The sequence below is a fragment of the Geotrypetes seraphini genome, chromosome 13, assembly GCF_902459505.1.
Source record: "Geotrypetes seraphini chromosome 13, aGeoSer1.1, whole genome shotgun sequence".
In the NCBI taxonomy this organism is placed as follows: Eukaryota; Metazoa; Chordata; class Amphibia; order Gymnophiona; family Dermophiidae; genus Geotrypetes; species Geotrypetes seraphini.
In genome coordinates this window covers 2,596,440-2,621,681 of record NC_047096.1, presented here as the reverse complement: position 1 = coordinate 2,621,681, position 25,242 = coordinate 2,596,440, and the positions used below count along the sequence as shown (strand labels likewise).

The window sequence follows — 25,242 nt, the reverse complement described above, 5'->3', positions numbered from 1 at the left end:
TTTTCCCCCCAAAAGGAGGAAAAATGGTTAACTCGACTATACGTCGGGCGGCTTAATATTCAAGTGCCCTGCCAGGCACTGCACCCAGCCTGCTTCCCTCCCTCCCTTATCAGGCTCTTAACCCAGCCCCTTCCCTGTAAGGCACAGCCCTCTTCCCTCTCTGCCAGGCTCTCCACCCTGTCTCCCCCTCCCTTCCCATTGTACCTCTTCTCTGCCACGTACCTGGAATCCCTGGTGGTCCAGAGGTGTACTGAGCAGGAGTGAGCTTTGGCACTGCTGCTCGGCACCAAATGGCTCCCATGAATTCTCGCGAAATTCGCTGCAGCCTTTCAGGAAGCCACTCACTGCCAAGCAGTAGCGCCAAAGTATGCGCCTGCTCAGTACAGCTGAAGCCAGTAAACGCGGAAGTGGGACCAGTTTAGCAGCGGGACAGGAGCTTGGAAAACTCGCTCCTACCCACTACACCTCTGGAACACCAGAGATTCCAGGTATATGGCAGAGAGGACTGGACAGGGCAGGGCGGGGGAACAGGACAGGGTACAGAACCTGGTGGCCCGCAACATGTCTGGAAGGGAGGCGTGTGGACACTAGGCACTAGTCCAAATATAAACAGAGACCCCCTTTTTTGGCCCCAAAATCTTGGTATTCGAGTATATACGGTAAGTTTTTTTTCCAATGCATAGAAACAAATGTTTATACATAAAAATGATCTTGGGATCTATTTATTTTGCTAATGTCACACAATTTTTAATAGTTTTCTGGTGTTAAAGCCCCCTTTCTCAAGTCAGGTGTTAGCTTCTGAAAGCTAATTCAAAATAAAGGTCTCGAATTACTTTTTTTTTTTTAAACTGTGCACTAACACAGCAATTGCACTACTTTTTCAACGATTCTTTCAAGAAATCATCCAGCGGAGAGGAAAAGAATCTCATGCTGTGGCTTTCCAGCATTGATGCATGCATGTATGTGCAAAAAAAATTCAAATCAAAGCTTTTCACTCTTTGAGACAAAGATCTCATCTTTAGGCAGTGATATTGCCGACCACATTTGGACAGCAGAGAAAAGTTTATTGTCTTTTTTGACCTTGCTCACACAAACACATTTTATGTGTAGTTTTTGTAAACACAGAGGTCTGGTCTGCTCACTCTCCAGAACAGAGAGCTTTCCACTTTGGTTAAATGAAAGAAACCTTCTGCCAAAAAGGGGGCAGTGGTTGCCTATTATCAAAAATAAAAGTACTGCCCAGGACTTTGCTGATAGCTGATCAGGCTTCCTGCACCTCCCCTCCCCCAAGTTATATTACTGCTGAGGTTTCTCATATACTACCAACAGCTCTCTGCTTGCAGGCCTGGCCCTTTACAGAGGAGAAACATTAAAGATCTTTCAGTTATATCAATGCTGTCAGCCCCATCAACCAGCCCAAACCCTACTGCCAGGAAAAAAAGCAGAAAAATCCTTCATCGAGTGAAATTATTGCTCAGTTTGAGCCAATAATTTCTGGTGCTTCTCTCCTATCAGTGTCACCTGCTCTCACATCTACAGCATCCCTGTGCAATTGGCCTCTCTAGCAGCAGAAAGAAATTCTGGTAAGGTGAAGTTCTGCTATGCCACAAATATTTTCACCACCATATGAATTTGTTTTTTGCAAACAGGACAGGGAAGCTGGCCCCTCTGCAGCATTTTTGCACACAGGAAGCAGGTGACAAGGTGAGCTGTCCTTCCATGAATAATGTTACCATTGCGTGGTCTCCGCTTGCAGAGTCTGCAGGGCTCCAGCAGCCCTTTGCTGGATTGCAACATATCATTTTGCAGCTCTGAAGCCTGCTGCCTAGAACTCTGCCTGCTGCCTTTGTTCTCAGAAGCAGGAAGTGACAGAACTGTGGACTGTGCCAGGTCCAGTGACTCAATGGAAGTGCAAGGAGTCAATCTGGGTTTCTCCTCTGTAGGCCGGACGACCGGAGCAGAGATGGTCCTGCGGCAGTCTGGGATATCAATTCCCTTGTCATCGTCCTTCTTGAGTGGCTTGGAGCTGATATGTGATGTGGAGAGGGAGTGTACCAGCTTGGGGCAGTCTGCATACCAGTCTTTCCTCAAAGCCCAACAGCGAAAGCAGTACCGTTTTATTGGAGAATTAAACTTCTTACACTTGGTGCATTGCCAGGAGTCCTAAGAAATACAAGGTAGAAGGGAAAGAAAGAGAGAGGGGGAAAAAAAAAGAGCTAAAAAGCACTCGTACACATCAGAACTGTTTAACTTGAGTCCAGTTCTTGAGTCAAAGCACTGTTACTGAAGGAATTAGCCCCCTGAAAAGCTCAGTACCCTTCTGGACCATTTTACTGGCCAGAGATTAGAAAAGAAGCTCCCTCTATTGCGTAATTACCAGGTTCTGAGCATCTCACGTGACTTGAGCATTGAAGACAGTCAGACCCAAAGAAGCAGTGCAAGGTAATACAGGTAAATATAATGGCAAAACCTCTCCGTGTAGTCTACAGCACTTGGCATAAGTAACAAGACAGTCTATTCTCATTCATTTGATCCCACTGGCCTCCAGCTTCTTTTAAATCAGACACTTGGCAGCAAACCATGGGCTCTTCCTCCCCTCACAGAAACTGGACAGACATACAGTACGCACTCTCTCTGCCAAGATACCACAGACACCACAGTTTGGTTATTAAATATCTCAGATGTATGACAGGCAGAACACTGTTAAAGAGCAAAAAAGGTACCTCTGAGTTAATGTCAGGATCAGCGACATCAATTAAGTCTTGTGTGTCATCCAGCTCATCCTCATAAATCGTAACCTCTATCATCTGTGAGGGAGAAGACAGGCATATTCATCACCAAGTGGAAGAACATGTTCACCATGAGTAATGGCCTGCTGAATCTCTGTCATCTCAATGAAGGTCCCTATCATAGCACTAACACAGGCAATCTATGAGGGCCTTCAAGGTTCTCTAGGACTTCTACATCACTGCACTGGAAACAGGAAATGTGATTCAGAGGAAATTATTAGAAGCTGACACCTGAAAGCTGTGCTCTACTGTTGGTCTCCATCCCTTTCAGACATACCTTTTTGTCACCTGCTCCTTCTCCTTCTTCCTCTTCAGAATCATGACTCTCCATTTTCACCTCCACACTGAGTTTCTCGGATTGGCTTTCATTCAGGAACCACAGGTCATCTGTGGTGTCCGAGACAACAGCAGTGTCTATATCCTAAAGGAGACCAGATGGAGAGGAAGAAAATACATTCAAGCCTGTGACTGCTCTGTATCCTATGCTCGTTTGTTTGACACATCAAACTCACCCCAATCCCTTGCCCACAGGTATGTTTATTTATTTATTCATTTTTATAGAAGCCCAGGACGGGTTACAAGGCTCCATACACAGAGTTTTCAGGAACAGAGATACGTACATTACAGAGTCAATAACATACTGCAGGATCAAAACACAAAGCTGTAGAATCAATAACTTACAACTTATAGAGAATGTGCCTAAGAACACACGCTTTGCAGAATGTAAGAAAACAGCGACAGTCATACACACCGCTCCCCAGCCTTTTAAACTCACATCTGTAGACAGAATCACCCAATCCGAGACCAGGAGTGGAAGGCTTCTGGAAAGCGAGAAGGGTTGCAACCACCATGCAAGATTATTCCGTGTCACAGTTGATCAGGGTAGGGGTGCATGTAATGGATCCCGCTTGGGATTCCTGTCTGAAAGCAGAGCATCCCCCCAAAAAAACCAACATGATGGCAGATAAAGGCCAAATGGCCCATCCAGTCTGCTCATCTGCAGCATTCACTGTCTCCTCCTCTTCCTGAGAGATCCCACATGCCTATCCCAGGCTTTCTTGAATTCAGACACAGTCTCTGTCTCCACCATCTCTTCCGGGAGACTGTTCCACACATCTACCACCCTTTCTGTAAAAAAGTATTTCTTTAGATTACTCCTAAGACTATCACCTTTTAACTTCATTCTATGCCCTATTGGCTGGACAGGCGATGGAGGAGCCACCAGAGGAGTCACGACCTCCTGGCGGGCCCCCCGAAAGGATTGCATGCGTTGAAAGAAATGTCCCCTGGAAGGAAAAGAAGTCGCACCCCGGCCAAGCCAGAACCTGCGAAACTCATGCAAACGACCCCGGGCAGAACCACTTTGTGAAGCCTGGCAAGGTCAGTCCTCCAGCAACATAGGCATCTTGGAGTCAGTCAAGGTTTGAACTAGCATATCCAACTCTACCCCGAAGAGAAAGGAGCCCCGAAAGAGAAATTTACTAAGCTTATCCTTAGATGCCGCATCTGCCAACCAACCCCGAAGCCACAGGGTACGGCGGGCAGCTACATCCAGAGCCATGGACTTGGTTGAGGCACACAAAAGATCATATATGGCCTCAGAGAGATAGAAGCTCCCGGTTCAATCTTAACTACTTTCTGATCCACTAAGGACCAATCATCTGACTCACAGGTCAAGAACCTTTTCAGACCATTGGAAACAAGCCTGGGCTACCAGACCACCACAAATCGCTGCTTGGACAGCCAGATCAAAAATGCGTTTAAGTAAAGCTTCCATCTTATGGTCCTGAGGGTCTCTCAGGGTCAAGCTGCCTTCCACTGGCCGAGACCACCGCATCCACAACAGGAGACTTAAAAACTTCTCTATCACCATCAGGAATGGGATAGAGTCTGGCCATGGACTGCGCCAAATGAAAAGGCGTGTCCGGAACATTCCACTGAGCATACACTACATCCCGAACATCCTGATGCATAGGGAAAGAGCGGGATGCTGACCGGATCCCTCAAAGAAGAGTCCACCACATGAGGGGGGTCCTTAGCTTCTTCTTCAAAATGTAAAACAGAAGACATTTGAAGTATGAGCTCCTGCAACTCTTCCCAATGAAAAATGCACACAACAGGCATGCCATCGCCAACCGTCACCTCCAAAAAAATCTCCATCCAGCACATCCAAACCCCCTAACAGATATGGAAGGTCCTCCCCAAGATCCAAGTCCTCATCCAGAGAAAACGGATCAGCCACAAAAAATAATTCTCATACCAAGACATTTGTGGCCACTTGAACAATGGCTGAGAGGGCTGGAGTAGGCAGCCGTAGCAGGAGACTGAACGGGGGCAGCCGTGGAAGGGAAAAAACCCCAAGATGACCCCGCAACCCCCGGAACCAAAGCAGGACCCCCAACCACGTGTAAATAAGCTTTGCACATGGCCAACATAAAATCAGGGCCAAACAACCCTGGAGGCAAGCCAGAAATCATACCGGGAGCAGAAGACACTTTTAAGACCTGTTCCTGTTGTTCCAAGACAGGAGGAAGGTTGCCTGAGACCGTGGCCAAAATGGACGCATTTCCCATCAAAAACTGAGTGAAGCGCCATCACTAAACTGTCACCTGAAAACAAACGTGGCACCGAAGCCAAACTCGACCCTGCCACCACAAACACTGCTAGGAGCCACCCTAGCAGTCCGCAATCCAGAATCCGCCAGACTGCCAACCACTGAGGAACCCCCAGTGTAGGTGGCAGGAAAGGCCCAGGCATCACCAGTGCCTCTCGCTGACGAATGGTATGCGTGCGAAGGGGAGCCTGACACTAGAAGCCAGGGCTCCCTCGAGACGGCCAGAACATTTCATGCACCCGCCAGCCGCATCCACCGCTCGGTGACCACATAATACGCACTTGTAAGGCTCAATACATAGTAGAACCTCGGGTAGACATGTCCTGGAACAAATTTTCTATCCCCACCTGGCAACAATTCTGCAAATTCTACTCGAAATACGTTGATTCCTACTGCAGATCAGACTGTTGTCCACCAAACATCATGAAAGCTGCCCCAGTCACCTTCAAAGCCAAGTTACACAATTGGCTCTCTTCTCTTTTATTGTCGGGCACTTTTCCCGAGGAATTAGGTCAGATCTTAATCACAACAATTGTAAAAAATCCCAAAGAATCTATGAAACTGACATCAAATTATAGACCCATTGTGAGCATTCCTATATTTGTAAAACTGATGGAAGGTTTGGTAAACCAGAATGTAGTAACTTACCTGGACAAACATAACATACTACATGACAACCAATCAGGTTTTCGATCCAGGTTCAGCATGGAAACAGTTACTGCTTCATTGCTAGATTCCCTTCTGAACTTATTCAGCCAGGGTACAAGCGCACTAATCCTGCAGCTAGACTTAAGTAGCTCCTTTGATTTAGTCGATCATACCATCCTAGTTGACTGTTTGGAATCAATTGGTCTCTCAGGTAATGTATTAAAATGGTTTTGAGGTTTCTTGACTACACGTTCGTACAGAGTCTATAGCGATAACAATCAATCCACCAGCTGGGTAAACCCATGCAGAGTCCCGCAGGGCTCCCCCCTATCCCCCACTCTGTTTAACATTTATCTAGCCCCTTTGGGGAACCTACTGCAAAGCTTAAAAGTCAAATTTTATATCTATGCTGACGACATCACCATAGTTCTTCCCATAACAAGCCTGACTTCTGAGACCAAGAATCACCTGGCATCAACTTTAAAGCAAATCGAATCATGGATGGCCGTATTCAAACTCAACTCAGAAAAAAACAAATTCTTCCTGGCGAGTCCGGACAAAATAAGACACTTCAATTTCCTTGAATGGTCAGATCTTTCCTATTGCTGACACCATACAAATTTGGGGGGTAACACTGGACCGCTACCTCACTCTAGATGTTCACACTGAGTTACTGGTTAGAAAAGGCTTCTCGACATTGTGGAAACTAAGAACCATCAGAAAGTACTTTGATGCAGCATCATTCCGCTTACTGGTGCAATCTTTCATTTTAAGCCTGCTCGACTATTGCAACATCATTTAACTAGGGTCCTTCAAGAAAACCATCCAAAGACTCCAAATCATACAAAATTTGGCAGTTCGACTGATTTTTGGCATAAAAAAATGGGAACATATAACCCCCTACTACTAAAAACTCCACTGGCTGCCCCTGGAAGCAAGAGTATTGTTCAAATTTGCCTGTCTATGCTTCAAATCCATTCAAGATTTGACCCCCATATTTCTGGTTTCCCACTTCAACTTGGACTGTTCCACCAGGCCTACTCGCAGGGTACATATGTTTAGCCACCCAACATTAAAGGCCTGCCAATTCAAGAGATATCTGGGCAGGACCCTAGCTTTCCAGGCAGGCCAACAGAATGCCTCATCCTATCTCAACTTTAGAAAACTAGTTAAAACAAATCTGTTCAACTGATTTGTAACCAAGACCTCTTAATACCTTACCAAGCACACTTCCGACATGTCCTCGACGCCTCTACTCTGTGTCTATCACTCTGACTTACTCCCACTCAACTTGTATCCACCCTTCTCCAATTGTACTCGACGTCATTGTAATTATTTTCGCTGATTGTCCAGCTCTTCTTGTTGTAAACTGCCTCGAACTACCATGGCTTTGGCGGTATATAAAATTCTTATTATTATTATTGTTCTGCTTTTTAGAAGTGCCCATACTGAATGTGCCAAAAACCCATGCACGACACCATACAGAAACGGTGGCCTCAGGACCACTTTATGCCCCGTTTATTTCTTGTCTTTTTTTTTAACTTCTCACAGCTCACCAACTGTATCAAGTTAGAGCCCACATAGCACTCTAAACTGGTCAGTGCCAGCATTGGTGGCAAAGTGTACAGTTGAGGTTCCTCTAAACACAGAAAACCTGGGGGAGGTGGGGGAAATGGGGAAGGGACTTGACCCCTTTGAGTGTGGCACCCCCAAAGGTCAGTAGGACCCCCAAGAGGGGCCCCCCAAACTCTATCCAGACGGCAAAAGGGAGCAGAAAAATTCAGAACAGGCCCAAAACAAACAGATTGCACAATCTTACCACGCCACCTGCTGGCAGAGGAGCATAAACCATGCGTTTCTATGCCGGTCTGGAGCCCTCAGCTAAAGAAGCACTCGTATTTAAGTTTGGACCCAGTCCCTATGACTTAGATCTTTAATTCTAAATGCGATATTGCTTTCGATGGTAAATGGCAGCTTGGTTGAATGGGTTATGCCCAAATGCTGGAAATGTGCTAGCATAAGACCAACTTTAAAGCAACGTGTCAATTGTATTGATGTGCAATATGATAGACCCATCTCAAACCTCTGCTTGCCAGCAAAACAATCAGAAAAAGGTTGTGATACATGTCAGACAATCAGTGCTTAGTGACATCTGGGAAACTCTTGATAGGGGACCAGATAGTACTAGCAGTTTCACTAGATCTAACAGCAGTATTTGACCTTGTTGATCAACTAGATTTCAATTCAATGGAATTACAGGAGTTGCTTTAACATGGTTTAAATCATTCCTGTTGGGCAGAACCTTCCTAGTTCATCAAGGAGTTGATACCTCAGAGGAGACACCTGGGGTTTGTGGAGTTCCTCAAGGCTCAGCGTTATCATCACTTTTTACATCTTTTTAAGCCCCCTAATATCTTTAAAGTAAGAGCAGGGCTTAAAATGTCGACTCTTATGCAGATAACATTTTAATCCTGGCAAAAATTTCTCCTACTACTTTGGATTTATCTGATTTCCAAAGGGGATTAGAAAATGTACCGAGTGGCTCCGAAAACATCAACTAGTTTTAAATACATCTAAATCATTAGCCTTCAATCCATAACCCCATTCCCCACTGCCCACCAACCTAGCCGGAAATTAACCATTCCCCTTAACTATATCCATGGCATCCTAAGCCTTCCATCTGTCATAGGGAAGGCTTCTTGGTCAGCTGTAGGAGCTGCGCATAGGAGTCACTGCTTGTGGCTTTTGTCAAGAGAAATGACTGCGGCTGGAAGGAGGGAGCTGGCCAGAAGAAAATACCCGTGGGAGGGGGGCACGAACCTGGGACACAGAATGGAGGGAGGGAGGGGGGTGTTTGGACACCGTAGGGTTAACGAGAACCCCCATTCATAAGTGCGAGTCCGACGGAAGTCGGATGTTTGTAAAATGGGGACTGCCTGTAGTATAACAACTCCAATATAGGAGTATAAAGGTTGTGTACCTATATCTTGCTACTATGTATGTTTCTTTGGTATGTGTGAAGTGGTCTTTCCTATTTAATATATGGAGTACATTTTCTTTTAAATTGTCAACAGCCCTGATCCAAGAAGGCTGGGCGACATTCCAAGCTTTTAAAATAAACAAAATGCTGTACCTGGTTTGTTGGGATGTCCGTTGACCCATTACTCAAGGGCTCATAATTATTTCTTAGGTTGCCAACAAACCACCAGGGCAGACCAGCCACATCCCACTCTTCAAATACCAAGTCTAGTTGAGGTTGCTTCCTCTGAGGCTGCATCAGGTCATCATCTAAATTAAGCAAAAGGAAGCCTGTTCAGGAACCACCTTTCACTTTCTTAAACTGTCTAAATGGCTACGAGTGTGGGCAGCACGAGTCTCTCACAATTGTGCCACACTAAGTACTTTCTAAATTTAATTAGAACCCACCAAATCTGAAGTCCAAAAGAACACAAGCACTGTTGGAATCTGCTGACAGACTAAGGCAACTGCTGCAAATATTTATCATTCTGTAGAAGTCTGAACAGGGGTTTGATACACTCTTCCACTGCAGGACCCTGTTACATGTTTTGAGGCTTGACTGCAGTATTCTTAACTAGTTAACTTTTGCAGTTAAGCTAAATTTAATGTTATGAAACTCACAGGATGAACAAGTTTAGCCAGTTAAAAAATGGATTAGCTTCAGGAGCAATCAAGAACACTTTGAGCTTGCTCAGATCATTCTCATTACAGGCTGCCAAATTTCAGTTTTGGTTTTAGTGCCAAAACTGGCCTCAAATCCTTTTTCTGCCACTTTTGGTTTCGTTCAAAAGGTTATTTTGACTAGCAGTTTCTGAGATCTTTTTCTCCCTTATTCAAAAGGTATTAATATTTACATTCAACTAATTTCACTTAAGTTCTTTTTGGATGTTGGGTAGCCTACCACCAGGGATTGTAAGGTAGCCTTGGGGAGTGGGGGCGGCTACTCTATTTCTTTTTTTGTACTGTAACTAATGCAGTTATGATCTTGCACAATAGTTTATATAATATATAGACTGCTCCAAATAAAGGTTTTTGATTACAAAAAAAGTTTTTAGCAGGAATTTAAGTCTATAAATTTAGGATAACATCTTAGGAATTAGCCTCTCTGTGGAATTATGACATCAACTGTCATAGAAACATGATGGCAGATAATGGCCCATCCGCAGTAACCATTATCTCTCTCTAAGAGACCTCACATGTCTATCCCATGCTTTCTTGAATTCAGACAGTGTGTCTCCACCACCTCTTCCGGGAGACTGTTCCATGCATCTACTTAGATTACTCTTGAGCCTATCACCTCTCATGCCAGAGCTTCCTTTCAAATGAAAGACTCGACTCAGGCATTTTTACATCACGTAGGTATTTAAACATCTCAATCATATCTCCCCTCTCCTGCCTTTCCTCCAAAGTCTACAGATTGAGATATTTAAGTCTGTCTCCATACGCCTTATGACGAAGACCACTTTTTGAAAGTGTAGCCTCCAGAAACGCACGATATTCTAAATGAGGTCTCACCAGTCTTATATAGGGGCATCAATAGCTCCTTTTTTCCTCTCCCTATGCACCTTAGCATCCTTCTACCTTTCGTCATTGCCTTTTCAAACTGTTTGGCCACTTTACAATCAACACATACTATCACATTCAAATCCTGCTCTTTTTCGTCAACAAAAGTTCTTCACACCCTAAAATGTACCGTTCCCTCGGGGTTTTGAAGCCCAAATGCATGACCTTGCATTAAATCTTAGCTGCCTAATTTCAGACTGTTCCTCAAGTAAGTCATACCGTGACTGAACTCTGCAGCCTTACATTAGAACTTTATGGCAGGCAGCAAGGCCAAACTGGGTCAGACCGAAGGTCCATCAAGCCCAGCATCCTGTTTCCAACAGTGGCCAACCCAAGTCACAAGTACCTGGCAAGATCCCCAAACATGAAAACAGATTTTATGCTGCTTATTCTAGGAATAAGCAATGGATTTCCCCAAGCCATCTCAAGAAGCTATCCCTTTTAACAGGAGCTCTCTAAGCACTAGCACCCATCTTTATATTAATAAAAAAACAAAACACTGGCTAAGAATATATCCCAGCTGCCTGCAAAACAGCATGACCACTAGTCAGAATCTCTCCCCCTCATAGGCCAGTTTTTGATGCATCTCATTTGTCTAGGTCTGATGACCACATGGAGATCTCCCACCTATTTCCCCTCCCTTCCTTTATTGACCCACAAATATTTGTATCCTTCATTATAAGGCGTATGGGGACAGACTTAAAGATCTCAATCTGTAGACTTTGGAGGAAAGGCGTGAGAGGGGAGATATGATAGAGATGTTTAAATACCTACGTAATGTAAATGTGCAAGAGTTGAATCTCTTTCATTTGAAAGGAAACTCTGCATAGTAAGGATGGAAGATGCATGGAACAGTCTCCCAGAAGAGGTGGTGGGACAGAGACTGTGTCTGAATTCAAAAGGGCCTGGGATAGGTACATTCTCTTGGAGAGAGAAAGAGATAATGGTTACTGTGGATGGGCAGACTAGATGGGCCATTTGGCCTTTATCTGCCATCATGTTTCTATGGTAAATGGCTACTGCTGCCTGAACATTAAACCTCCTAGATCCCTGGCAGACAGACCTAACTTCATTATTCCCTTCATTTCCAATAGGACTTTGGTTTATCAGTATACTTGTTGTCTGTCAGAAAGACAGTTTTTAGTGGATATTGTCAACACAGCCCACCAGACTGAACTTGCTATGTGGTTGCTTTGAGGCGATTCCGTGTTCCCTACACTTACCATCTTCAGAAATCTGGCATTTGAGCGGTGAGGTAGACACCACTACAGCATTTTCATTCTCTATTCCCAAGGAAGGGATTCCTCCCTGAAATGCTCTCTGTTGGAAAGAAAGGGAAGGGGGATATTAGCAAAACCATACTCTAAACAAAAAAAGGGGATGTAGCAGTTCCACTCCAGAGCACCAGCTCCTGCACCACAGCAGAGATACAGCAAGGCTTTTGTCTAGCCATTACCTCTTCAAACCACACAGAGACAAATTCCAGAGAATGGAAACCGAGGAAGAAATAAAAAGGCCAAAAGTCCATAAATAGCTCATGTAATTTCTTGAGAAATGACTTCTTATTTAATGAGTTTTGCAAAAACCTCCAGAACCCCAGCTGAAGTATTTGCCAATACACAAGTTGTAGCCTATTTATTGGATTTCCTACCAAGATAGTGTGTTAAATTCAACCCTTCCTCAGCAGCCCTGGGAGTAATAGAGGTAGAAATGCCCTATGTTGGAGCAGAATGTTTCAGTATACTGGGCATTTTAAGAAACATTGAGTATTTGCCATCACTCAAGGAAACCATGCGACCTTTCTGCATACTGCAGGTGTACAGAATTTGTGGTGCCCAGATTTCTGCTCAGCACTAAATTGTGCTGCGTGTTTGGTAGCTAATTTTTCTCTTAATTTTGAATAGTTTGGGCATTCCTGGATTTATAAGTCAAGAAAAACATTGAATTCTTCAGAATAAGACAGATGAAGGCCAACAACTGCTTTCCAGGATGAAAAAATGCATGAGGGAATTTCTACCTGCCTAGGGCTGCTGATGCATATTTCACACATTGGCAGTATGACCTGTAACCCCCCTCCCCCGCGTGCGCCTACAGGGCAGGTACAATTCAGAGGCACTGAGAGAAGGAAGAGCTACATCCCAATGAAAAGGCAAGTGACAGAGAAGAGATCTCTCACAAAAAGAGAACAGAGAAGGGTCAGCTCTGTTCCTGCTCTGTGGACTCCAGAGAGCTTTGCAGGTGTGCTACATTGGAGCTGATAAAGAGCTCTGGAAGTCCAGGATGGGCAGGTACAGAGAAGGGGCCACTCTGTACAAGGATACAAAAAGACCTGTTTTACCTTCGGCTGGTCCTGGCAGGGGCTATCGATGCTCTGATCCTTTGCGACAGAAAGCACCTGGGCAGCACCTAGATTGCAAGTAAAAGAAAAAGAAACCTTCCCAGGTAATAAGCATTCTCACAACACAAAGGGGGGGGTCACTTCAAGCACCCAAGCCAGGCTTAGCACTCTTGGAGCCGTCCTTTCTTATCAGCACACTAAGGTGCTAACAAGTAGATCTTGCCAAGCCTGTCTGGATGCTGTAACATGCGCGCGCACACACACACACACACACACACACACACACACGTGAAGGGTGGGGCATTTTGCATTTATACACGCAAACACACACTCTCCTTCTTGTATCAATTTACGTGCCTTGCTCTAAATTACACTGCAGTAAACAAACAAACAAACAAAACACACACACACAAAAACAAGTCATCTTCACCCATTATAATTTAGAAAAGAGTACACGGTCAGTAAAAGATGCACAGCTTGAACAGACCTAAACTTAGCATTCAGCCCACCAAATGAGGAAATATTTGAGATGTGCATACACACGAGTGGCCAAAATTGTGGAAACACTGAGTTTTTTTGAGATTTCAGAATTTCATTCAACTGTTGCTCCAGTTACTTATTTAATCTAAACTAAAATGAAAGGTGCTCGACTCGGTTTACAATAAAGTAAGTATGGTACATAAATATAGAAGAAGAATGTCATCTAGAATGGCTTAGTTTCCAAAGTGTTTAGTAAACAAGAACGTTTTCAGAGCTTTCTGAAATAAAACAAAGGGGCCTAGACTTCTAAGTGAAAGCGGTAACTCATTCCAGAGCTCGGTTAGTTTGAAAATGAAAGAGTGGCTGAATCTCTTGAAGGAAGGAAATGTAAGTTTTAATTTAGTTGACCTCCTAGCGAGATGAGATCTGTGTACATTCCAATCTAAAGGAATCAAAGTAATAAAAATGCCAAAGAGAATTTTGAATGCAATACAAACGCACTTAAATTGAATTCTAAGATACAATGGAAGCCAATGTAATTCCTTGAGCAATGGGGTTACGTGATCAAATTTACTCGTACCACAAATGAGTTTGGCAGCGGTAGTGTGTATCAATTGAAGTCTCTGCAGACTGACCTTTGAGAGACCCAGATACACTGAGTTACAATAATCCAACCTTGACAAGATAATTGACTGAACCAATACAGAGAAGTGTTGTTGCAACGTAATCCTGCAATGTATGATATTTATAAACATTCTTTGATTGTTTATAAACATTACTGGTAATATTTGTGAAGTAATTTTATTTTGTGGTTAGGAATGACTTTTAGTGATTTGACATAAAAAAGGTTTCTTTTGATATGTATTGCTTAGATTTTGAGCACATACAATACGATTGGTTGTTTGTGTGTTTCGTTTTGATGCTCTGATGTTGTCACGGCTTGTGGATGTTGTCTAAAGGCCTGTTGTGTAATATGACAAAATTTGAATTGCTATTTTTCATTAATTGTGATTTAATTGCATTAGATGACTATTAATTGTCTTAATACTGCACACTAAAATTACAGCTCAATGCTAAATTTTGCAGAAGAGACTTGACTGATCGCCTAAAAAGAGAACAACAGCTATAACCTTAAGAAAAGCAGGCTACAGTTACTGGGAGATTGCAGTCAAGGTGCGTCACCAGCCGGCTGAAGGGGCCGGAAAAAGATTACAACACCTCAGACAGTAAGAATGGCTCTACAGAATCAGAAATTAACTGTCGCTGGCCAACACAGGGGTGTTGGTGTCAGGCTAGACAGTTCACTAGAGACTGGTGAAAGCAGGCCTGCGAGCAAAAATTTCCAGGAAAAAGCCCTTCCTCAACAGAATTCAGCATCCTAAATGTCTGAACTGGGCTAATGAGCATGCCAGCTGGATCACAGAGCAGTGGAAAAAGATGTTGTGTAGCGATGAGATCCAAATCTCCTCATTTGGCAGTGATGGTGTCCGCTATGTTCATCGGTGACCAGAATGTAGTACTGCTTTCATGATGCATCCTCTGACTGTGATGGTGTGGGACAATTGCAGCTGTTTGATGGGAATGATAAATGCCGACAAATACATAAAGGAAGTCCTTCAGCCCAAGGTCCTATCCTCAGCCAGACACATCTTTGGGGCAACTGACCATTCATTTTTCATCAGGATGGCGCCCCATGCCACACAGCCAAGAAATGCCTCACCTGAGAACAAGGCTGAGTTGCTGGACTAGCCAGGAAATGGCCCAGATCTCACTTCTGGGCCAGATTAAAGAGAAAATTAGCAGCAAAGTGAACGTCCTAAAAACATGAGCTGATTCCACCTAATAACACCTTGTGGACAGCCTGCCAAGAAGATGCGAGGCTGTAACCAAGGCTAAAGGATATCAAACACACTACTACTGTACAAATCATCATTATTAGCTTGGGTAAGCTTATGAACAGCTTTATTTTTATGAAATGGGCTAAATATTATGCTGGTCCTGTTAAGTGATTACAGTAGTTTCTTTTATTAGTTGAAAATATGTGCATCAAATACAATTATGTAATGTAATGTAATGTAATTTATTTCTTAATTATGATGTTATAGCCACGCTTTTTGTAAAGCGGAATGCCTAAAATGCTAGGTGTTTCCACAATTTTGGCCACTAGTGTCATAAAATGCATAAAATTGTGTGCCCTGGGGGAAGCTGCACTAACACCAGAGCGACTCTAGTCTTTATCCAACTCCTACACTTTACACATGCCTCTGTGATGGGCCTTGTTCGTTTGGGATGTGACTTTTTCCAGGTATTTAGAGATGACGGTGCATTTTTCTCAACATAAAATCTCCATCCCCTAAGAAAGATGCATTCATTTACATCCCATCTTTCAGACTATTCATAACTCGTCATAGATTAGTCCAGAATTTTTGGGTTCTCAGATACAAAGTCTATCACATGACCAGACCCTAAAATAATGTTCACTATCATGTAGTGAGAGATGCCACAGAGAAGCACGTTTGGGCTTTTTGTTGATTCAAGATGGCAGGACCTACCAAGAGCTTGTTTAAGTCATACACTCCAATTCAAAATGCAGATACATAAAAACTCATTGAATAGATTCAGTACCAAGCTAAATCATGCAAATACACAAACATTCCAAGTCAAAATAGTAGAGTCTGAGAGCAGGCAGGCCACCACTTCAACAGGGAGGAGAGGAAATCTCTTCATACATTAAGTTAGTCCAACAATTCAACATTCCCCCCCCCTAACACTATGCCACAAAATCCAGCACTAAACAAAGTCCCCAGAGACCAGGAAACCTACCTGCACCTGCTGCTGTGGTTGTTAGGTTCTTTCTCAGCATGTCATATAGAGGGCTGCAAGAGGGTAAAAAGTCTTAGTCCAAATCACTCACCACACGTTCTTCAGCCTGCTAAACTGTGACATGAGATCACATTCTACCCGATACCCTAAAAACCAGCAGATTAAGTTCAGAATTTTTCTTACTGGCGGGAGCAATTACTTCCAAACCTTGTACATGTACTCAACGCTCAATATGTAATTATGAGCATCACAGCTACAATCTTCATGCAGTGGTGACTGGTTTCACACAAGCCACTCTGCCCATGATTCACCTAACTCTTCATAGGCTTCAAATATTGTTTAAATACTTATGAACACCCATTTCTGAAAAAACCTTTCACAATAATCCATAACCAAAAACATACTTAGCCTGGAGGAGAGTGGTTAGAGCTCCAGCCTCAGCACCCTCACAATGTGGGTTCAAATCCCGCACTGCTCCCTGTGACCCTGGGCAAGTCATAATCCTCCACTGCCCCAGCTACATTAGATAGATTGTGAGCTCACCAGGACAGATAGGGAAAATGCTTGAAGTACCTGTATGTAAACCACCGAGTCCGGCACCAGACAGGGACAGAAGGCCACTAAACAATGTCCAACAGCCCTACACTAAACCAGGGAAGACTTGAACAGCTTACTACCACCTGCTGAGACTGAGAACAGACTGAATGTATTAGGGACTGCACAGCCACAGCCAAAAGTTTGGCTCAGTCTCCATCTGCTGGTCATGGTGAGCTATTACCCATCAGTGAACTGTGCCGATCTGGAGAGATGCTGAAGAATGGACCCTTTAAACCGTTTTTTAATTGACTGTAATTTGTGCATAAACTTTTAGTACAGGAAGACTATAGTTATAAAGCACATTAATTTTGCTTTTTCCTTTTGCAAGCAGTTCATTGTATAGTCAGAATTTATTTTGAAGCATCTTTCATTCTACTCCTCACACAGGGAAAAGCTACTCAATTTCAAGTTAGCTGTTTCTGCAAGCTTCCCTCTACAAAACAGAATATTAGGAAAAAGATTCCTTTCAGTGCTGTCAGACTATTTTTGGTAAGACAAATGAAAATCACAGAACCAGTTTTCAAGATATTTAAAAGAAGTCTTACCTTGGATCCTTCACAGAAAAGCTCTGGATACCAAGTAGCAAGCCCAATTCATCATCTCCACAGTGAACCATGTGCTGTTGCTGTTTATCATAAAGCTGCTTTAGTATTATGTACTGGCCCAGGTAATGCATGACCTACAGAGAGAGAGAGATGAACAGTATTACATGGTGCCCAAGGTAAGGCATGACATGCCAGGTATGCGTGCATGTGTGGACGGGGGTGGCAAAGAGAAGAAAGAGGGAGACAGACATACATATACCTCTATAAACTGTCAAGACCTGCAGAAAGTAATATGGAGAAATTAGATTTTACCTGCAATTTTCTCTCCCTTAGTCCTGTGGATTATGTCCAAACATAGGAGGCTCTATCTCTACTGCTGACCTCAACTCTTCACTGTATTTTGCGGATTTGATAATGAGGGTTACAACTGAATGACTACTATCTTATTGTATTTTGGGGATGGGTTGTATAGATGTGAGGGTTCACATATTGTAATGGTAATTGTTATTGTATGAGGAGATATTTTTAGAATTGTAAACTGCTTTAACACCTTGGTTTGGAGTGGTGTATCGAGTATTAAAATCAAATCAAAACCTAGGATAATCCTGCATCCTTGCTCCTGGCCTGCTGCCAATGCAGCAGGAACCCGACTGCTAGCCCTGCCTCTGTTGGAAGTACTTTAAACTTAATACCTATAGCGGTACATGCCATATAAGTGCACAGACAAGCAGCAGGCCGTGCTCCTTTGTGCACACCATCTAGCATTTTTTATTTATTTTTTTTTTATTTTATTCAATTTTCTATACCGTTCTCCCAGGGGAGCTCAGAACGGTTTACATGAATTTATTCAGGTACTCAAGCATTATGTTGTCCTTCCATTCCACATCTACTCTTTTTGGCTTATTTACATAGAAACATGATGGCAGATAAAGGCCAACTGGCCCATCCAGTCGGCCCATCTGCAGTAACCATTATCTCTTTCTCTCCCTGAGAGATCCCACATGTCTATCCCAGGCTCTCTTGAATTCAGGCACAGTCTTCTCATTATGTGCCTGGTTGTACCAATTCTCGGGTTTTTTTGGTTGCTGCCTATGAGTACAGGCTCTAGTATGGCCTTTGAATCACCCTCAGATTTCTTAGATACATTCCATTATTGGGTACTGCTACCCCCTTCATCCTACTATCTCCAATCTCAAGCTGGGCCTCCTTATCACCTGTTCCATGAATAGCAAACACCAGCTCATCAAGAACTTATTTCTAATAATTCATGTCCCTTGCCTCATCAATACCAATAATAAATATCCCTCTATTCCTTTTCTGGAAATGGTGGGTTGCAAGAATGGTTAATCAAATAAGCAAAAAGCCCATTTAAACATTTTGATGTCCAAGTTTTTAAATCTACTGTATAATCTTGTATGTCCAATTCACTCCATTGTGAATGTTTACTTGTAAATCGTTCTGAGCTACTGGGAGGACGGGATAAAAATCTAAATAAATAAATAAACCTCAGTGCAATAGTCAAAGCTATAGGCCTCGGAAACCCTAGTGCACAGGCTTAGGGGCTATTTCTCAAGCCACCTTAGCATCATCATGGGTATACATCATGTGCTTAAGAAAAAAAGACTGAAAATAATCTGCTTGTCTTCCAAAAATGTTGAATCTTCAAATATCCTAAAATAAACTAATAGACACAACAAAGAACTGAATATTCCTTATCTTCTTTGACAAGAATGTAGTGAAATAGAAGAATTTGAATATCAAGGAATGACAAAACCATCTTAAAAAAAGAAAGGCTGCAACTGATCTAACAAAACTTCTGTTGCTGAGGATAGAAGAAACTCAGCAAAAGCATGTACAGTAATTCAAAAATTTGTCCAAGCTGAAGAAATAGTTACAATGCCCCTTTTAATTGTTTTTGAAGGATTCAAAGATGAGCATGAGATCAAAATCCTTCTTGGGATAGGAGAAAAACACAGGGACTAAGACATTTCAAACCCCTTCTACAGAAGTGTTAGAGAAGATCATCCAGCTTTCCTCAAAGCCTAGGAAGTTAGTACTTGAAACTTTATTTTTGTTTTTATTGAAATTTTTGCAGAAACAATCAACAGTGTGTATCTTAGTAAGATGAACAAAATATCATCTAAAACCCGTCTCTTTTCCAAGCTGAAGAACCCTATTCTCTTTAGTCTTTCCTCATACAAGGGGTGTTCCATCTCCTTTATCATACTGGTCGCTCTTCTTTGAACCTTTTCTAGTTCTGCTATATCTTTTTTGAGCTACAGTGAGAACATAAATAGCCTTACTGGGTCAGACCAATGGTACATCTAGCCCAGTATCCTGTCTTCACAGGCTAATCCAAGTCACAAGTACACACCATGGTGTGATAAGAGGTATTATAATATTCTTAGTTTTATTTGCCATCTCTTTCCTAATAATTTCTAGCATCCTGTTTGCTTTTTTGGCTGCCGTATTCCAAAACCTTTCGCCCAATAACACTCAGATCTTTTTCTTGGGTGCTGAGGTGACCCCTAAAGGTGGACCCTAGCATCCAGTAATTATGACATGGATTATTTTTTCCAATGTGCAGAACTTTGCATTTGTCCACATTAAATATCATCTGCCATTTGGACGCCCACCCTTCCAATTTTCTAAGGTCTTCCTGCAATTTTTCACAGTCCTCGTATGTTTTGACAACTTTGAATAATTTTGTGTTATCGGCAAATTTAATTCCCTCAATTGTTGTTCCACTTTCAAGACCATTTATAAATATATTAAATAGCACCAGTCCCAGTAAAGAGCCATTCGGAGTCCACTTTTCACCCTCCTCCGTTGAGAAAAATGGCCATTTAACTCTACCCTCTGTTTTCTGTCCAATAATTAATTCTCAGTCTTCCCAAACTATGCCTAGGACACACCTCCATGAAATCTATGCGAATCCCAGGGATATAAGCTGCACCTACTATAGCAGGACATGTTTATCCAGTCTGCAACTTTCTTCAAATTAGTCCCCTATCTTCTAACCTCTATTACTCCCTCTCTTCTATCTACATACTTCTTCTTTGTTTACACCCTGTGCTGTCTATAAGCAGATTTTATTGTGCATTGTGTTGACACTGTAATATAATGTCCTATGCCATACTTTGTATTGTAATCTGAATTTTTTTTAAATTGCTGTAATTGTCCTATCCCTTATGCTTGACTTATTCTTGCTGTTCGTACATTCCTTCTAAAAGGTGGTAAATAAATCCTAATAAATAAATCAACCAAGTGATAAATTATTTACAGAGAAAGCAGACATATCTCTGGGTAGTTTGAATTAGGCAATAAGCAAGACTAAATGCATTGTTTCAATTACAAGCAGACACGTCACAGAAGTACCCGAGGGTGTCATTATGGATACTTTTCATTATCGCTCTCTTCTCTGTTTCTAATTGTCTGTGTCAACCACTACTGAAATTCAAGCCCCTGGAGTCATACCCAGATCTTCATCCTACTGTGGGGAGTGTGTGGTGCAGTGGTTAGAGCCACAGCCTCTTAGCATCCTGAGGTTGTGTATTCAAATCCCATACTGCTCCTTGTGACCCTTGGCAAGTCATTTAATCCCCCATTGCCTCAGGTACATTACACAGAGTGTGAGCAAGCCAGGACAGATAGGGCAAAATGCTTGAGTACCCGAATGTACACCACTTAGGTTATAAGTGGTATATAAATACTAAAAATAAATAGTTTTACAAGTGAAAAGTCAAGTTACTGTCAACTTTTGGAAATGTAAAAAACCTAAACGCGATTAAAATGCAGCAAAAATAACGTATTTTTGATTGGCTACTGGAGGGGGAGTGCATCTGATATCCTTCCCATTCCACTCCCCTCTGCCCCACCTCTTCCCTTTCCTGCCCCTATCACTCTCCTCTTACCTCCTTCAATGTGAATGTTTCTCCTCGTGCACCAGCTGCCCACAGCACCTTCAGAAGTGGCAGTTTTGGTTGTACCTACAAAACAAGCAGGAAAGCATATTCAAACAACATACAGAGAACCTTTTACAGCTCCTGCTCTGGGTTTACTGACATAAATCATGATTAAAAAGGATGGAAAAGCAACCTGGCAACTACCAGTGGTGGTCTTCCTCCACGCTACAGATTATCGAGGATGCATGTGCTCTCTGTGTGTCAGGATCCCTCATACAGGGGTCCCTAGAGTCCTCATTACAAGGTCTGCAGTGCTCTGTATGTCAGGGTCTCTAGAGTCACAAAGCACAAAGTCTGTGGTCCGAGGACAAGTTGTAAAAGCATCTTTTCTCCCATTTTTCAGGTCTCCATTTGTGCTTCTGCCATTTCCAGTATGATCAACCCGTTTAATGTACTTTACTTATTTTGCCCTGAATTATTCTTCCAACATCATTAATGAAGATTTTATATATACAACTGGCTTCAGTAGCCAATGATTCCAGGAAAGTTCACTTTGTTTATTATCTTAAACCATGAGAAAGACCAGAATTGAGAAATAACCATATGGAAAAGGAAAATAATTTGCCTTTTAAGTGACTCAGCAGAAAGTTCACAAGTTAAAAAAATCTGAGAGGAGATGAATTAGATATCATAGATGGGAGCATTCTACTTTATGTGATTGTATGCTGTGTGTTTCTCCACAGATTCAGTGTCCCGCTGGCACTTTGGGAGGAGGGCTGAGAGACAGCAGACTGAGCAGTCTTGTGATTGCCTGACATAAGCAGCAGTGCCTTTAATGCAGTGGTGTGTGCCCAAGGAGAAGGTCCTTGGGCAAGCTCCTTAAGGCGAGCAAATGGGAGTATGGTAGGAGAAGTGGTTGTAAGGTGGTTGATTGTGCTGTGGGTACATTTCAGACGAGAAGCATCCATTATGAGGGGTGAGGAATTGGTCAGAGATAGAATATTCATTCTGGTTTGGTAGTGTAAGAGAGTGGTAGGGCTGGTAAAGATAGGGCAGAGGAGAGATTGTATGGTGTATTTAGATTTTAGAAAAGCCTTTGGCAGTGTACCACAGTCATCTAATAAATGAACTGAGTGCCCTCGGGATGGGACAAGAACTGGTGAGTGGAAGACAGAGGGTAGTGGTCAATGGGGATCATTCTTTGGTGTGCCCCAATGTTCTGTTCTTGGGCCTCCTCTTTTTAACATTTTTATAAACGATATTGCTGAAGGGCTGCCGGGTAAAATTTACTGTTTGGCGTCTTAAATCTTTCCTGGTAGGTATTGACAGATCTAAGTGTGTAGCCGACCGCAGGCTTGGCAATGGAAGATGGGGAGAAATGCAAGTGACTAAGTATTTAGGTGATAAACCTTTCACACTCTAGGAAACGAGCACCAGCAGTTTAAATTTTAATCCTATATTCCATCTTAAGCCAATAAAGCTTAAGGTAGTACTTTGAAACATGATCGCTACTTCTCAGCCTAAATAGTGTTCTGACACCTGCAAGGAGGGTAAAATGGTAGATGGTACGCCCAGCAAACCAATGTTACAATAGTCATAGTAGACAAAACAAATCATTCCAGGAGAAGTAGTGATAAAACCTACTCAACAAGCTTAGTTTATAATAAACTTTCTTTAGCAATAATAATAACAACTTTAGTCTTCTATACCGCCAACACCCAAAAAGTTCTAGGCGGTTCACAGAATAAAGAGGACTGGACACTCCAGTGATAAGCAGTACAATATTTCAGTAGTGAAAAATACAATTATGACATAGTCATCAATCAAGTAATGAATTTTTTGAACAAACAATATCAGCATGTGCTGTCTGAACGTTAGCTTTGAGTCAAATACCGCACAACCGAATCTAAAATCTTTACTGAGGATCTGGCCAGGTACATCATTTTCGTCTTATTGATGTTTAACATTAATCTATTTCCGTTCATCCAGTTTCTTTACCTCCTTCATTATGCGCTGTTGATCATTGCTTAACAAGCCGTTGTTAGAAAAAAGATTAACAAATTGTCAGCATCTCTCAATATGATGCTGCCAGGTTCTAAAATAATTTGCAAAGCAGGAAGAGATATAAATTGAAAAGTCCCGCCGATAGTAAAGATCCTTGAGGGTCCCCTATTCGCACCTCTCTCTGAGAAGATAGCTTTCCATTCGCATACACCACCCACCTGAAATCACACAAAAATGACATCAAACATGCAAAAACTGTCTTAACCAGCCCATATTCCAAGTCTCCTAAGCAGTATTTCATGATCAAGCGTATCAAAAGCTGCGGAGATATCCAGTGATATCTTCCCTGATCAAACCCCATCTGATAATGAAGCTAGCAATGCTATACTTCATACGAAACGCATACTGCTGAGAATCCAACAACTCATTTTGCTGGGTAAACTGATCTAATTGAAAATATACTATTTTTGCAAGTATTTTTGCTAGAACAGTAGTTCTTAACCTCAGCTGGCCCTACTGACATATCCTTAATTAAAGGTTTCACGGTTGAAACTTTCAATTATTTTGGAACAACTCCCACAATCAGATTTAAATTCATTAACTTTGTTATCACCAGGCTTATCTGCTCTCTCAAAGTTTGCAAAACACCTGGTGAACACAAATCACCTGATGCAACAGTTGGTCTAAGGGTGTCCAACAATTCACTAACTGTTTGAACACTAACAGTCTCAAATTCAGCCCATGGTTCTATCTGTATCTTTGCACCCAAGAAGACATTAACTTTTTCTGATGAAAATGCTGTATCACCTAAATACTTAGTCGATTGCATTTCTCTCAAGCCTGCGGTCAGCTACACACTTAGATCTGTCAATACCTACCAGGAAAGATGTGAGACTGTAAACAGTAAGAACTTGGGTCCTGTCTTGTATAGGGCCTGAGGAATGGAAAAAGCTTTCATTCTATGTTAGAAGCCAGGGAAACAAAGATGCTTAAAAAAATTATTGAAACATCATCTATCTATTTTATCAAATGAATACGTGAGATGAATTTGTTTTATAGTGATAAGGCGGTTATGTGGCTGCATTAAAGTCCTGCTTAGGTTTGTTATATGATGCTTTTAGAATTGTAAGTTGGCTGCGTTGATAGTCCTTGTATGTCTGTAGTCAATATTGTGTTTTCTTGTTCTCGAAAGCAGATTATAAATAAACAAACCGATTCATTTGGGTGGGCAATGTTTGGACCTGTTTTTCGTGTTTATTTGCATTGTTTATAATTGATGAAATAGCTAGTTTGCACTTTATCATGGACTGATCATGTAGCCCTTACATTTTGGCTTCAGTATTGTTAGACATCAGGTGGGTTTAACAGACAGGGGGGGGGGGTTACTGTTTGGGATGAAGCGATCCATCAGGGCTGCCTCCGTTATTTAAAGTCTATCCTAAAAATTTTGTGTCTATCCCTGGAAGAACAGATTGTTACCTGGGATAGTTCTTTGTCGGAAGTGTTGGCGAAATATTTTCCCTTAAGTTGGGGGAAAGGGGGAAGGGTGCAGCCAGATAGTGCCGTGAAGGTTTACGTCTCTTGAAAAAGCAGTATGCAAATTTAAACGGCAATGGGTGAAGAATAGGACACTGGACTCCTTACTATACTGTAGGGAGAATTGTGCATTTTATTGACGGGTCATGCTTTATGCCAAATTAAAATGCTATTCGATTATAATTCAGCAGGATGTTTATCCATCTCAGAAACCGTTTCAAATTTTGAATTCACTGACTAACACTGGGACCTAAGATCCCAGTGTTTGCCAGATGTAGAGTGCCTGGCAGGCTATTTCTGTACAAAGGTAGATGATGATGAAAGAACATGGGTGGACTGGCAGAGTGGTGCGAGTTCCAGCCTGTCACGGTTCAAGCATTAG

The 25,242-nt window shown here is 42.4% G+C and overlaps 1 protein-coding gene across 2 annotated transcripts in view; it reads right to left on the bottom strand.

Annotated features, from left to right (window-relative positions):
- Positions 1 to 799: 799 nt before the first annotated feature.
- The window catches only part of MDM4 (MDM4 regulator of p53), a 31,147-nt gene continuing 6,704 nt past the window's right edge, over positions 800 to 25,242 (bottom strand). Inside the window, exons 3-11 of one of the 2 annotated variants that reach the window (XM_033918141.1) lie at positions 21,330 to 21,404; positions 17,416 to 17,549; positions 16,274 to 16,326; positions 12,971 to 13,038; positions 11,856 to 11,952; positions 9,185 to 9,339; positions 3,067 to 3,210; positions 2,724 to 2,807; positions 800 to 2,163 (exon numbers count right to left, since the gene is read on the bottom strand). In XM_033918141.1, the coding sequence (XP_033774032.1) occupies positions 1,600 to 2,163; positions 2,724 to 2,807; positions 3,067 to 3,210; positions 9,185 to 9,339; positions 11,856 to 11,952; positions 12,971 to 13,038; positions 16,274 to 16,326; positions 17,416 to 17,549; positions 21,330 to 21,404 (1,374 nt within the window). In that variant the 3' untranslated portion in view covers positions 800 to 1,599. The remainder of the gene's footprint in view (positions 2,164 to 2,723; positions 2,808 to 3,066; positions 3,211 to 9,184; positions 9,340 to 11,855; positions 11,953 to 12,970; positions 13,039 to 16,273; positions 16,327 to 17,415; positions 17,550 to 21,329; positions 21,405 to 25,242) is intronic. The other variant, XM_033918139.1, reaches the window with a different exon arrangement.